We start from the raw sequence: 13,938 nt of genomic DNA, 5'->3' as shown, positions 1-13,938 counted from the left end.
AAATGGATCGACTGAGTTGCTTTGGGTTGGGATGTAGCCAAGCGTCCTGTTGTTGCATGAGAAGGACCAGCCTGTTGGAGAGCTTCTGACTGGGTACCAAATAAAGCTCTAGGAGGGTTGTAAACCAGGGCTGTCTGGCCCATATGGGAGCTACTTGAATGAAGGCGAGGGACTCCTCCCATGGGTCCTCCTGCATTTCCTGTGGGTAAGGGACATCTTCAAAGTTTTGTTGATGAGGAAAAGTCATGGGTGCTGTGATTGATCTTCAGCGGTATGAACCGAAAAGAAAAGATCAAGAGGCCCCATCAAAATGTCGCCACACAGTGTCAAATCAAATCAGAGCCTTGACGAAGCACGTCCCAATCATATGCGGGTTGGGGTGGGGGGGACAATCTGAAGATGAAGCTTATGTTCATGCACAGTACCACTGAAAGGAGGTGTCACTACACCTTGTGACTCAAAAGACTTTCTTCAAGAAAAACAAGTTGTACATGTTCGAGCCCAAAACTAGACGGCAGGAGTATGCATAGCATTTGTATATATAGCTACACATGCCACGGACTTGAGATTTGTCTGGAAAATAGATTCCTCTTTACTTCCCCAGAGAAACATCGCGTGGAAGGCAAGCAACAGATAAACGCAACTTTGTCTTACAGAGTGCTGCTGTAACCATTTTAAGTCTGAAAATGAGACACTGCCCTGTCATATGTGACTCTTTAAACCCATCCTGCCTTTTTAGCTGGTTACACAAGTTATTGTCTGGGACCTACCATTTTCCTTCTAATGCTGTAAGTAGGGACTAAAGATTTACAGCCAGCAGGCAAATGTCTTACAAAAAAAATAGCGCTATCTGAGGAATTAGAGTGTGACATGAGGCCACCTTCCAGCTATGATTAGATTTTGCTTAAAGTCAGATGACTGTGTTTTTAAACTTTGCACATTTTCCCATAATTTCCTATTTCCTCAACACACTTCTATAAACCGTATCAGCTTCTCTACTCTGACAATGTTGCACTTGCTTATTGTGGGTTAAGCCAACTTGCTGTACTGGTTCCTCAGCGGCATCTGTTCTTTGAGGGAGGCAGAAGCTTGCACCACTTTTGTGTCAACCCTGCTAAGAGTAAGTAGGAAGCTGACTTTATGTGGTATGTGACTACCATGTAAAGGGTCTAGGGACTCCCCAGCGAGTGGACAGGGCTTCCTATGCAATCCCAAAGTGATCTATTTAGGGTAGTGTGGTCGAGCAGCCTTAGGCTTAACACAGAGGAGCGCAAGACATCTACATATACACACAATAGTCAATAAATGAAACACACGACTCAAGAAGGAGATCCACACCAATTTATAAAAATAGCAAGTATCGTAATACATGTTTAGGCATCAGAGAAAAATCATTCAGCTAAGCATATTTTTTAATGGGAATTCTTGTCACTTTAAAAAGTGGAGACTGCAATTTCCAAGTACTGAAAGGTTAAACCATGGGAGGAAAAACAAGTTCTACAAACATGTAGAGTAAACAAGACCAATCTCTTGGGGTTAAGGTAAGTAGTGGGCAAGGTCCAATGCAGCACCCACAGTACACCCCCTAAGCGGCACGGAGGTGGCCAGGTGCAGAGTGCAATACAGAGTTGGGTGCCCGATGCGTTCCATATGGAGTTCCATTACTGCAAAAAGAGGCTGCAGGCTCCAGCAAGGAAGCCAGTTGGGCTGAACCAACATCAGGGCTCAGGGTCACGATGCTCGGGCACAGATAGGCATCTTTGGTTCTCTGCTCCACAGCTCAGAGGTGACTGGTTGTAAGAAAGTGCCCTTTTTGACATGGTTACCAGCCACTTTTTGCCTGATATTGATGCCAACTTGAAAGACTGTGCTGGGATCCTGCTAACCAGGCCCCAGCACCAGTGTTCCTGCCCAAAAACGGTACCATTGTTTCCACAACTGGCACACAGTTAGGTCCCTTGTAAAAGGTACCCATGGTACCAAGGGCCCAGTGGTCAGGGAATGTCAACAAGGACTGCAGCATGTATAATGTACCACTTCTGGCGGCAAGTCCAGCGGGAAAATTAGGGAAAGCAAGGACAAGTGACAACCTCAGCTGGGACCACCCCTAAGGTGTCCAGAGCTGATGTGACCCCCTATTTGCAAAATACTCCATCTTGGTTTGGAGGACAGGGACCAATAGGGATAGTCTGCATACCCCTCCCCAAGGGAGTGGACACAGGAAGGGTGTAGCCACCCTCAGGGACATTAGCCATTGGCTACTGCCCTCTGACCCCTGTAACGCCCCTAAATCCAGGATTTAAGGGCCTTTGTTCTGGGCCTCCTGAAACCAAAATGGTCTAGCCCTAGTGGGCCAGAACTGTGTCTTGGGTGGCAGGCTGGCAGAACCCAATCTCTGAGCACACCAGAGGCTGGTACGGTTTCAGAAGGCACCTCTGGGTGCATGTTTTGGTAATTCCAACAGTGACATCATTGTATGTTCACCAATACAAGATGTTTGGTACCAAACATCTCTATCTTCAGTGAAGCCATCATGTAACTGAGGAACTCGTATTGACCAGTGTCCAGCATATGCATTTAAAAAAACTTTCTTGGTCACTTACTATGTCAGAATATTGACAAAGGCATAGCAGGGGCATATCTGCTCGTTCAGATATGCCCTCACATGCAATGTAATGCGCCCTGCCTTAGGGCTGTGAGACCTTCTAGCGGGGTGAATTACATTTATTGCATGAAGTGTTAGGGACGTGTTTTTACTTTTGTCTGCACCATGACACGCGGTCTGCAATGGCAGCCTGTCATGTGCTAGGTGAAGGGCCCCTTAGGGTGGCACAATTCGTGCTGCAGCCCTTAGGGACCACCTTTAGTGCCCCACGCCGGGCCAGGGGTACCATTTACTAGGGACTTACAGAGAGTACTTAAGGATTTGCGAATTGGGTAAACAACCGTGCAGTTTTGGGAAAGAGTTCTGGCACTGGGGACCTGATTAGCAGGAAACCAGTGCACTTTCAGTCGAAATCACATCATGAACCAGGCAGAAAGTGGGAGGTAACCATATCAAAAAGAGGCACTTTACTACAGGGTGGAGGACCCACCTGTTGCCCTGCGAACCCAGATCTTTTCTTTGTTGGAGGGGATAAGTGAGCATAATGCTGAATTTCTACAGCATGTAAGGTTCTACTCAAGGCCCTCCCTAACTCCCAAATCCCGCAATGACCTATCTCAACTTCTATAAGGAGGACCTTCAAAAGACAAGGGGTTGGAGAGAATGCCTAGAGCAGGCTTTGCAACCAGTTGAACATGAAGGCATCCAGTGGGAACCAAGCAGTGTTAAGTGTAAGGCACAGTACAGAGAGTATCTCCTATATAGAGCTTTATATAACAGTACATGGAAGGATGCCCCAAGGGGAGAAGCTCATATTCTTTCAAGGTGGAGCTCGTCATTCATGACACTGCAGCAACAGGCAGCTCAAAGAACCACCTTCACGTTCATAGTGCCTGACAAATGAGATGCCACCAGTAAAATGACCCATTGCATAGCCTACCACCATAACACAAAGCTTTCTCTGAAGGACTAAAAGGATGACCCACAGAGAGGCTGGAGGGACACACCCATCAATGAAGATATAAGAGGACAGAGCAGATCTCCATATGATCGTAGAGACTTCTCTGATGCTACAGCCACTGTCACCAAGGGATTACTAAAAGGATCTCGTCTGATGCCTGTCATGCAGAACCAAGTGGTCATCACAGGAAGCAGAGGACTTGGATTGGATTTGAATCACAAAACATCAGAATCATATCCTGAATATTAGCGATCATCTGAGGAGGAGGAAAAGCTCTGATGTAGGTTGTGTCAAGGATTGCTACGATGAAGTGCAATCTCCATCATGTGCACCAACCTGTCGCCCCAAGAGAGAAATACATAGATTCCTGATCTAAAAGAAGGTGACACCACAGTCAACACTTTAGTGAATACTTGTGGAGCGCTTATAAAGATAAAATGCAAAACTGATAATTGATAGTGCCGACACCTCTAAAAAGCAGAGGTAGTATCTGTGAGCAGGCAGAATTGGGACCTGAAAGCAGGTGTTCTAGAGATCAGGTACACATCTTATCCTAAGCATTGAGAGGCAGGAGGACCTGAATTAGGGACAACATTTTGAACGTGTCCTGAAAAAGAGGTTCAAGAGTCATGCTCTTAATTGGCCCCAGATCCTCTCCTTCCTGGTAAGCAAGTAGTAAAGGGAATAACATCATAGACTCTCTCCTCAACTGGCAGTACTTTAATAGCTTATTGTGCAAAATAGAGAGAACCTCTGCATCCAAGATGGAGCCATACGACTGGGAGCACGTCCTTGCAGAAGGTGCTTGTGTGAGAGGGAGCACTACAGGCAAGCTTGATCTCCTAGTGGTCTATTGTGATAGCCTATCAATTTGTCGCAAAATTATAGATCCCTTTCAATAATGGAATATGATGGTAGAGGGAGGTCAAATTCAAGCGGATTTGAAGCATAAGACCCAGGGAATATGAGGAAGACTGCTGCTGGAAAAGTACCTTAAGTTCACCGCTTCTTTGAAAAGACCAGGATGGAAAGTTTGAGGCTGTTGTGAGGGTTGGCCCCTAAAAAAAACTTCAAAGGCATGATACTATTGCTGGAACTGTCTGGCTTGAAATGGGAAGGCTAGGCATAACATACAAGCAGTGGCATGGATAAATTTGAACTGTTCCAGCAAAGAGTCAGCTTCCTCATCAAGTAGCTGCTTGCCCTTCTAATGGCACATAAGCAGCCTGGATATCTTCCTAAAAGTCTATGGAATACAAACAGGCCTGACTGCAAAGGGCGACCTACATAGCCACGCATGGGCCAGTATGTCAGGCAAATCCAAGACAATATGAGGATTTACTTAGAGGCATCTTGACTATATATCACCATAACAGAGAAAGGTTCCGTCATGTGATCCAGAAAGCTTTCACAGACACCCTGGTGATACCTACAAGGCCTGCATATAACATCCAAGAAGGTATGTGGCATAGGCATGTGGCATTGGCAGTGTGCAGGGCTACTTAGTCAAAAGCAAAAACCCATGGTGTGAAGCCATTATGAATCAAGTGGGTGGGGGAGGCACGTGGGTTTAGGTTTGCAGTTGATTGTTAAACGATCAAACTCTTTTGAGAAGGATGTGTTAAAAAGAGCTTGGAGACCAATGTCTCGAGTCTAGAGTATCTAGCAACGGATCTGTGTCCAACCACAAGAACGTTTTTCTTCATATGCACCAGTATGTGCACACCAGAAATACCTTTTTTTCTTTCATTGTTTTCTATTCTTTAATTCCTTCATAATGTTAAGTGCATTGGCATAGTACTCTGGCACACAGCACTCCTACTGTGTCCTACTTGTAGACAAATCTGGTGAATTGGGCAGATATGACCGTGCACTCTGACATCTTACCATCAATCAATCAGTCGAATTGTAGAGCGCAATTTGTGACCGGTGAGGGTATCTATGCGCTTGCAAGGTCCAGGGTCTTAGTCTAGGGTTTCAGCATCCTACAGAAACATCATGATCCCAATTTATTACACTTGATGCACTTACTCCCAAAAATTAGATAAATCAAACATTCTGAGCTTTCATTTAAATTTCACAAGTAATCTTTTTTCATATTGTTAAACAATAAATCCTTCAAGATCAAGCCTGCTCTATGTCCCATCAAACTCAAAGCATTTTGTGCCATTTCAAACGTTTAATCAGCAGTAGGTATACTAATAGGGAAATCTGCAGTAAACAAAGCTAAGTCATATCAAAAGCATATAAACTAAAATAAAAGGAGTAAAGTTCAAGTTAGTCAAATAATATAAAGTATGATGATTAGTTATTTTCAATTAATCTAAGGTACAATATTGTTAAAATGGAATGAACCTCTGTAATGCTGATCAGTTAAAGCACTCTAATGTGAATTTCTATATTCTCAAACAACGAGAAAATTAACATATTTCTTGAAAAGCAAAGCACGGAACCTCTCTAGTAGCCAAGTTTAACAAAATCTCATGGGTTATGTAACAAGTTATAATACAACTGATATAATTCATTACTAGGCACAGCAGCATGATGCAGCAAGCATTGGCAAAGTACAAATGCTACGCCTTTTCGAACTACTGGCATAGCCAATGCTTTTTTGCTGATGCAGAAGCTATGCTCCAAGGGAGGGACAAAAACAAGAGGATGTAGGAAAGGAGAAAAAGTGATAGGAACAACTACCGATTGTAAGCAATGAGATGACCATAAGCCCACTGTAACTTTTGGTATAGCCCATAAATGGTATTTCACAAACAGGTAGTTGAAAGCTGTTTGACTGGTCGGCTCACTATTCCACTCAAAATTCCATGTTACCTGAGTGAATCCCAATTTAATTCGTCTTTGTTTGAAAGCCTTGGCAAACTGTTCAAGTTCCTCCAAGTCACTGGGCTCTTCCAAACTGGGAGTGTCGATTCGCTTTGGTGTAGACTGACTCTGTGGAAGGGGCTGAATAGGAGTTGCTGCTATTGTGCGTGTTGGGGTTGCTGGCTGTTCATTGAAATAAAAAGGGAAAAATATGTTAGCAATACTGGTCCCCAGGGGAGAGTAACTGACATGGTGGAAAAATCAATCTAAAGTAACTGTCGGCATTAAACATGTAATATATTAAGCAACATACAATTTTAACAACATTTTAAAAGTTCATTTGGGAGTGGGTGTGAACATATTCCATAATTAAAGCAAAACTTTCTTTGGTGAAAATATACAAGATGTCTCAACCGAAAGCAGAGTCAAACAGAGGCATCCCTCCAACAGACAAACTACATAAAGAGAAACCACAAGCCTTTGCCAACAATTTCTGTATCCTAGCTGCCATACTTCCCTCAATTGAATATTCTTATCATAAGTTATGCAATACCCAGCATCTCCAAGCCCAAAAATGCATACATTTACAATAGTTGAGATTATTTCAGTGATGTGAAATTGCATGTCCCCTCACTTTCATAACATATTATGCAGACAGTAACCATCTACATGTGAAGAAACGTTATAAGGAGGGTTGCCTGAATGCTATATGAAATCAAATAACTTTGATACCACAAATCTTTAAATACCAGTGGGGTATGTGTTGGGATTGGCATGGAGATGCTGGTAATTAAGAGGATATGTACTAATGTGTGGGGACACTGTTACTCATAAAGGAGTGACGTCTGGAAAGAAATTAAGTTCCTGTAAAGGGGTGGTGGTTGGTTTTGGAAGGAGTGCACTATCAAGCACCCTAGATAAGTAAAAGCACATGACCAACTCTACGCTACCACAAAAGTAGCAGTCAACATACTCTAGATTTGCATAATTAAGGGTGAATGGAGGCTCCTGTAACACAACAGATCAGGATTATCTGTGTTGCATACAGCTAAGAGCATAGGTGTTCCAGATCACTTACACAAACATGCCCATCAGCTTTATAATACACCTCTAAACTTTACCAGGAAGGTTTGGGGTCCTCAGTTGGAACATGGTGGGGGTTAAGTGGCCCATGATTTTTCTAACTATCCATAACCAAAGCCAAGACTGGCTGGGACTCCCAAAACATGACTGACTGTAGTGGTCACTGGGACTGGAAAATGGCCATCATCTGGAAGCACTCAAGACCTTCCCAAGATTTGGAATCTTATTGTTTGGTCGGGTGGGTTTGTATGAACAAGTTACTTACCTTCAGTAATGCTCTTTCTACTGGATAGCATAACATAGCGTAACATACATAACATGTATTTTTAATTTTTGATGCTGAAATAACAGATGTTTATTGCTACCTATCTAAATGGTACTCATTTTATTGAATGCAGACGGATGAAAGAGTGAGTGTACCCACCAGGAATCGCACCTGTGACTACGAGGTCAAACAAAGATTCCTGAAGTGGATGTATGAATCCAGTGAATCACCAACTACAGATTCCTCATTTGGAGCACTGCTTCCCAAACTGTAGGTTGCAAGCCGATTTTTGGAGTGTAGCAAAAATCCAAACAAATAAAGAAGCCTTTAAATTTTGTAGTTATCTAGACACATATGCAGTGCTTCAAAGACATATATCAAATGTCAAGCTATGTCTTCTGACTTACTGATGATTATGTTTTTACCATGGGGATTGGCGTTTAGAAACCCCTCTCACATTCCAGACTGAGAAAGAAAAGTGGAGTGAAATATGTGATAATCTTGCTGAAGTACAGTGTGTGTGAAAGGAACACACAACAAAAAGTAACTACCAGTAAATGAACATTTAACAAATTAGCAAAGTAAAAAAAATAAGCTTTTTTGCAATTCTGAAGTGATATGAAACAAAGATTTTAATAAGATCAAGACACTTTACTTGGTGGCGCACAAATGAGAAATTTCCCTTCAACCCGGACCTGGCTGCAAAGGAAGTATTGCTTCATGAATGTGCACCCTGGCACCCATGTTGCAGTATGATAGATGTTCAAGACAGACACTCCGTGTGCCAGCACAGTAGTAGTAGCCTTATCCCTGAAGGAATTGGTTGTCAGTCCTTCTGGAGGCTGCTACTTTGCCAGTACGCAGCTTACCTCAATAGGAAGGACTAACCACCTCAACATGGTCCTCTTCTGCACAGCCTTCCCTCAAAAATACTCCACAAAAAGTGAATTGTATAGTCGATGGTCACTGGTAAAATTAATGTAAATGCAAAAGGCCCTTTTGAGGTACAACAAATGGATCCTTTCTCACTCTTCCAAGGGAAAAAGGGGGAGCAAAAACACTGGTAGAGTAATCGATTGCTCAAAGTGGAAGGAGTCACAACTTTTGGCAATGATTTCACCAGAGTCCTCAGCACTAACCTGTCTTGCAAAAAGATGGTGTAGGGCAGATGCAACGAAAGTGCCTGAAGTTCACTTATGCCTTGAGCTGACAACCACAATGGGCAAGACTGTCTTTAAAGTCAGGAGACACTGTGAGAAGGGTGTAAAAATGAGAAACATCCACACCAAACTTTAATCCCACCCTGGCATTACAAACTTTGGGAGGCAACATGTGGGTCAAAAATTTAATAAATCTCATTTAAACAGGTGATTTTAACAAGGATGGGTGGACTGACAAATTTAGAGAGACCAAAAGGGCTGACAAATAAACTTTAATAATGGCCACTGAAAGGCTTTGCTTGGCTAAAGATTAAACAAACAAAAGAACAACCAACAGCTTTGCTTGTGTGGGGTCAGTATTACAAAACATACTCCTGGCTACAGATGCATCCAAGCGCCCAGCCTATGTGAATTACGTCAAGGGCACCTAGCAGCAAGCAGTCAGTTGCCACCACTCAATTTCCACACATGTACATAGGCGTCAACTTTGCAAATTCGAATAGAGGGCCATTCCCTGGTGTTGAAACAGGTGGTCCACCTGAAGTGGAATCCTGAAGGAAGTGTACTCATGCTCAGACATTCCAGTTGCCACTCTCTCCTGGCCCAATTTAGAGTCAAGCAGGATGACCAACCAGCACACACCAGCCGAATGACCACCACTTGGTCCCCACTCACCTCTCAGACCACTAAAGCCATCATGTCATCCATTCACTCGGGGCACTCACTGATCCCTGCCTCCTTGCCTTTTCAACCTCTGAACCCACCCTATCAGCACAGAACTCACCAGCATCATCAACACATCCATCACCACAGCAGCCCTACCGGAGAGTTGGAAAAATACAGAGGTCAGACCCCTACTTAAGAAACAACCCACTGACTCAGGGAACTCAAAAACAATTGACTGATCTCCCTGCTCCCCTAGTTGGCCAAAGTACTCAAGAAGGCCACCAACAAACAGCTTACTGAATAGCTGGAACAAAGTCACCTACTTGACGCCTCCTAATCAAGATTTTGTGCCAACCCCAGCATTGAGACTGTGTGTTTGTTTACTTCCCTGATCAATGCCACAGTCGACATCAGAACCCTCCTCGACGTTGGGGAGACGGTGGCCCTGAGCCTCTTCAACCTCTCTGCTGCCTTTGACACCATTTACCACCACACCCTCATCAATAGACTTTATAACATCGGCATTCAGCAAAACACCCCCAAAAATGCCTCCTTCCTCACAAGACGCACACAGAGCCTCCGGCTGCCTCCCTTCACCTCCGAACACAAGGACATTTTAAGCAGCGCAGCCCAAGGATCATCCCTTAGACCCACCTTATTCAAAGCCTACATGGCCCCCTCACAAACATAGTCAGACCCCACAGCCTCAACGTAATTTCCTACGCAGACAACAGTCAACTCATCCTCTCGCTCACAGAAGACCCCTCCACCACCAGAATCAACTTCTGCAATGCCATGACCAATGTAATCCACTGGATGAGAGACAACTGCCTTAAAATCGACTCCAACAAGACAGAAGCACTGATCTTTGGGAAGAACACTTCCATATCGGACCAAAGCTGATGGCCAGAAGAACTCAGACAAACACTCACAGACCATGCGTGCAACATAGGCATCATCCTAAGTAGTTGAATCCAAAACAAGATGGAGGAATTGGAAAAGTGGTGTCCACATCAGCTTGTCCGCCTTAGGGGTGCGACTGGCGGGATGTGGGCACGCCTCCTAATCGTACTAATTTTCCTACCTGTCTTGCCACCAAGAAGTGAGGTCAGGGCAGGGGGGTGGTCATCTCCGGCATCTGGAGAGACCTGGGTCTCATAACAAAGGCAGCTTCCCACCCTGAATTGTCCATCCTGCCTGGAAGAACTAACACCTCTGCCCAGAGCAGACTTTGTTCCTGGCCTCCGAGAGTGCTGGCTGTGACCTCAGGAGGTCAGAAATCTGTCTAGGTTCAGACCAGTCAGTGAACACACTAGAAGCTAGTTTTTCAAGGAGCACCTCTGGGTGCATGTATTAATAAACCCATTACTGGAATCAGTGAATGTTTATTAATATGAAATATTTTATACCAAGCATCCCTAGTTTCAGTGAAACCATCATGTAGCTGGCGAACTCGTATAGACCAGTGTCCAGCATGTGGATCTAAAATGGGTTCTGTAGGAAGTTGGCTCTGAATGTACTATTTCAAAGTAAGAAATAGCATGCAGAGAGTCCAAGAGTTCCCCTTAGAGGTATGATAGTGTCAAAAAGAGATAATTCTAATGCTCTATTTTGTGGTAGTGTGGTCGAGCAGTAGGCTTATCAGAGGGTAGTGTTAAGCATTTGTTGTACACACACAGGCAATAAATGAGGAGAACACACTCAAAGACAATTCCTGGCCAATAGGTTTTAATATAGAAAAATATATTTTCTTGATTTATTTTAAGAACCACAGGTTCAACATTTACAAGAATACTTTAAATTAAAGGTATTTCACTCAGGTATCTTAGGAACTTTGAATTATCACAATACCATGTACAGTCTTGGCAAAAATGGCAATAAGCTATTTTGAAAGTGGACACAGTGCAAAAATCAACAGTTCCTGGTGGAGGTAAGTAAATGTTAAGTTCACAGGTAAGTACAACACTTACAGGGTTCAAAGTTGGGTCCAAGGTAGCCCACCGTTGGGGGTTCAAGGCAACCCCAAAGTTACAACACCAGCAGCTCAGGGCCAGTCAGGTGCAGAGGTCAAAGTGGTGCCCAAAACACATAGGCTTCAATGGAAATAGGGGTGCCCCGGTTCCAGTCTGCCAGTAGGTAAGTACCCGCGACTTCGGAGGGCAAACCAGGGGGGTTTTGTTGGGAACAGGGGGGAGGGACACAAGCAGGCACAGAAAGTACACTCTCAGCGGCACTGGAGCGGCCGGGTGCAGAGTGCAAACAGGCGTCGGGTTTTCAATGGGGAGACCCGGGGGTCTCTTCAACGATGCAGGCAGGCACAGGGGGGGCTCCTCGGGGTAGCCACAACCTGGGCTAGGCAGAGGGTCCCCTGGGGGTCGCTCCTGCACTGGAGTTCAGTTCCTTGAGGTCCTGGGGGCTGCGGGTGCAGTGTGGTTTCCAGGCATCTGGTTCCCTGAAGCAGGCAGTCGCGGGGAGGGGGAGCCTCTGGATTTCCTCTGCAGGCGTAGCTGTGGGGGCTCAAGGGTGGTCAACTCTGGCTACTCACGGGCTCGCAGTCGCTGGGGAGTCCTCCCTGTAGAGTTAGTTTTCCGCAGGTTGAGCCGGGGGTGTTGGGTGCAGAGTGGAAAGTCTCACGCTTCTGGCGGGAAACGTGTGGTCTTTAAAAGTTGCTTCTTTGTTGCAAAGTTGCAGGTTTGTTGAACAGGACTGCTGTTCTCAGGAGCTTCTTGGTCCTTTTAGATGCAGGGTAGTCCTCTGAGGCTTCAGAGGTCTCTGGACCCTGGGGGGTGCGTCGCTGTTTCAGTTTTTCTCAAAGTGGGGAGACAGGCCGGTAGGGCTGGGGCCAAAGCAGTTGGTGTCTCCGTCTTCACTGCAGGGCTTCAGGTCAGCAGTCCTCCTCTGTCTTCAGGTTGCAGGAATCTAGCTTCCTCGGTTCTGGGGGCCCCTAAATACTCAGTTTAGGGGTGTGTTTAGGTCTGGGAGGTTAGTAGCCAATGGCTACTAGCCCTGAGGGTGGCTACACCCTCTTTGTGCCTCCTCCCGGTGGGGAGGGGGTCACATCCCTAATCCTATTGGGGGAATCTTCCATCTGCAAGATGGAGGATTTCTAAAAGTCAGAGTCACCTCAGCTCAGGACACCTTAGGGGCTGTCCTGACTGGGGAGTGACTCCTCCTTGTTTTTCTCATTATCTCCTCCAGCCTTGCCGCCAAAAGTGGGTGTAGTGGCCGGAGGGGCGGGCATCCCCACTAGCTGGGATGCCCTGTGGCGCTGTAACAAAGGAGGTGAGCCTTTGAGGCTCACCGCCAGGTGTTACAGTTCCTGCAGGGGGAGGTGAAAAGCACCTCCACCCAGTACAGGCTTTGTTCCTGGCCACAGAGTGACAAAGGCACTCTCCCCATGTGGCCAGCAACATGTCTGGTGTGTGGCAGGCTGGAAAAACTAGATACGTTGGGATGGCCCTTCCTGATGGATACACTTCGACGTATGGGATTCGGACGGATATACATGGATTGGGTGGGGGTGCTCTACGCTAACCCCATCGCACAAGTCAAAACTGGTGACACGATCTCCCAACCATTCAACATAGAAAGGGGAACCAGACAGGGATGTCCACTGTCACCACTCCTATTCGCACTTGCTATCGAACCACTAGCAGCCCAATTACGAGCGGTTGCCCCTTTATGGGGCATCCGCGACGATCACACATACCGCATAGTATCTTTATACGCTGACGATGCCCTTATTTTCCTTCGTAATCACAATGAAACTCTGCCGGACCTATTGAAACTACTGAGCGAATTCAGCGCTCTAGCCGGTTTAAAGGTGAACTGGACAAAGTCGTGTATATTCCCTATGCGACCAGTCCCTGAAGCACTCAGGACGCCTCCCAGCTCGGGCGATCTGAAGTGGTGCAGTAATACCTTCAAATACTTAGGCATAAATATATACCACGATACACGCGACCTTAGGGAGGGCAACCTAGGTCAAGCAATTAGATCCATCAGAGGCTCCCTGCCCTTCTGGTGCTCGCTCCCGCTCTCGCCCCTGGGCAGCGTGGCCATAACAAAAATGATAATCCTCCCCCGGCTATTATACTACTTTATGGCCCTCCCACTGATCTTACCAGCATCCTTCTTCAAACCACTGAATAGCCTATTAACAGCCTTAATTTGGGGCACCGGCCGGCGCCGAGTAGCACTAACTAAAATATACCAACCATTGAACGTGGGAGGACTGGGAGCACCCAGACTTGAACTATACTACGCAGCCGCCCAGATACAGTGGACATCCACCTGGCTTGGGTGCCCTGATAGCGCGGAATCACAACTGATTCTCTCCACAATGGGTAACCCGGGACTACTACAATACCTGATGAATCGT

General features: G+C 45.6%; 1 protein-coding gene across 11 annotated transcripts in view; it reads right to left on the bottom strand.

The window, feature by feature from the left end:
* The window catches only part of POU2F1 (POU class 2 homeobox 1), a 511,154-nt gene that overhangs the window by 222,856 nt on the left and 274,360 nt on the right, over positions 1 to 13,938 (bottom strand). For all 11 annotated transcript variants that reach the window (XM_069202748.1, XM_069202752.1, XM_069202754.1 and 8 more), the window contains one exon: positions 6,393 to 6,566. In XM_069202748.1, the coding sequence (XP_069058849.1) occupies positions 6,393 to 6,566 (174 nt within the window). The remainder of the gene's footprint in view (positions 1 to 6,392; positions 6,567 to 13,938) is intronic.

Source organism: Pleurodeles waltl, chromosome 8 (genome assembly GCF_031143425.1).
Source record: "Pleurodeles waltl isolate 20211129_DDA chromosome 8, aPleWal1.hap1.20221129, whole genome shotgun sequence".
Classification (NCBI taxonomy): Eukaryota; Metazoa; Chordata; class Amphibia; order Caudata; family Salamandridae; genus Pleurodeles; species Pleurodeles waltl.
The sequence above is the reverse complement of the archived record's forward strand: the minus strand, read 5'-3'. Positions and strand labels throughout refer to the sequence as shown.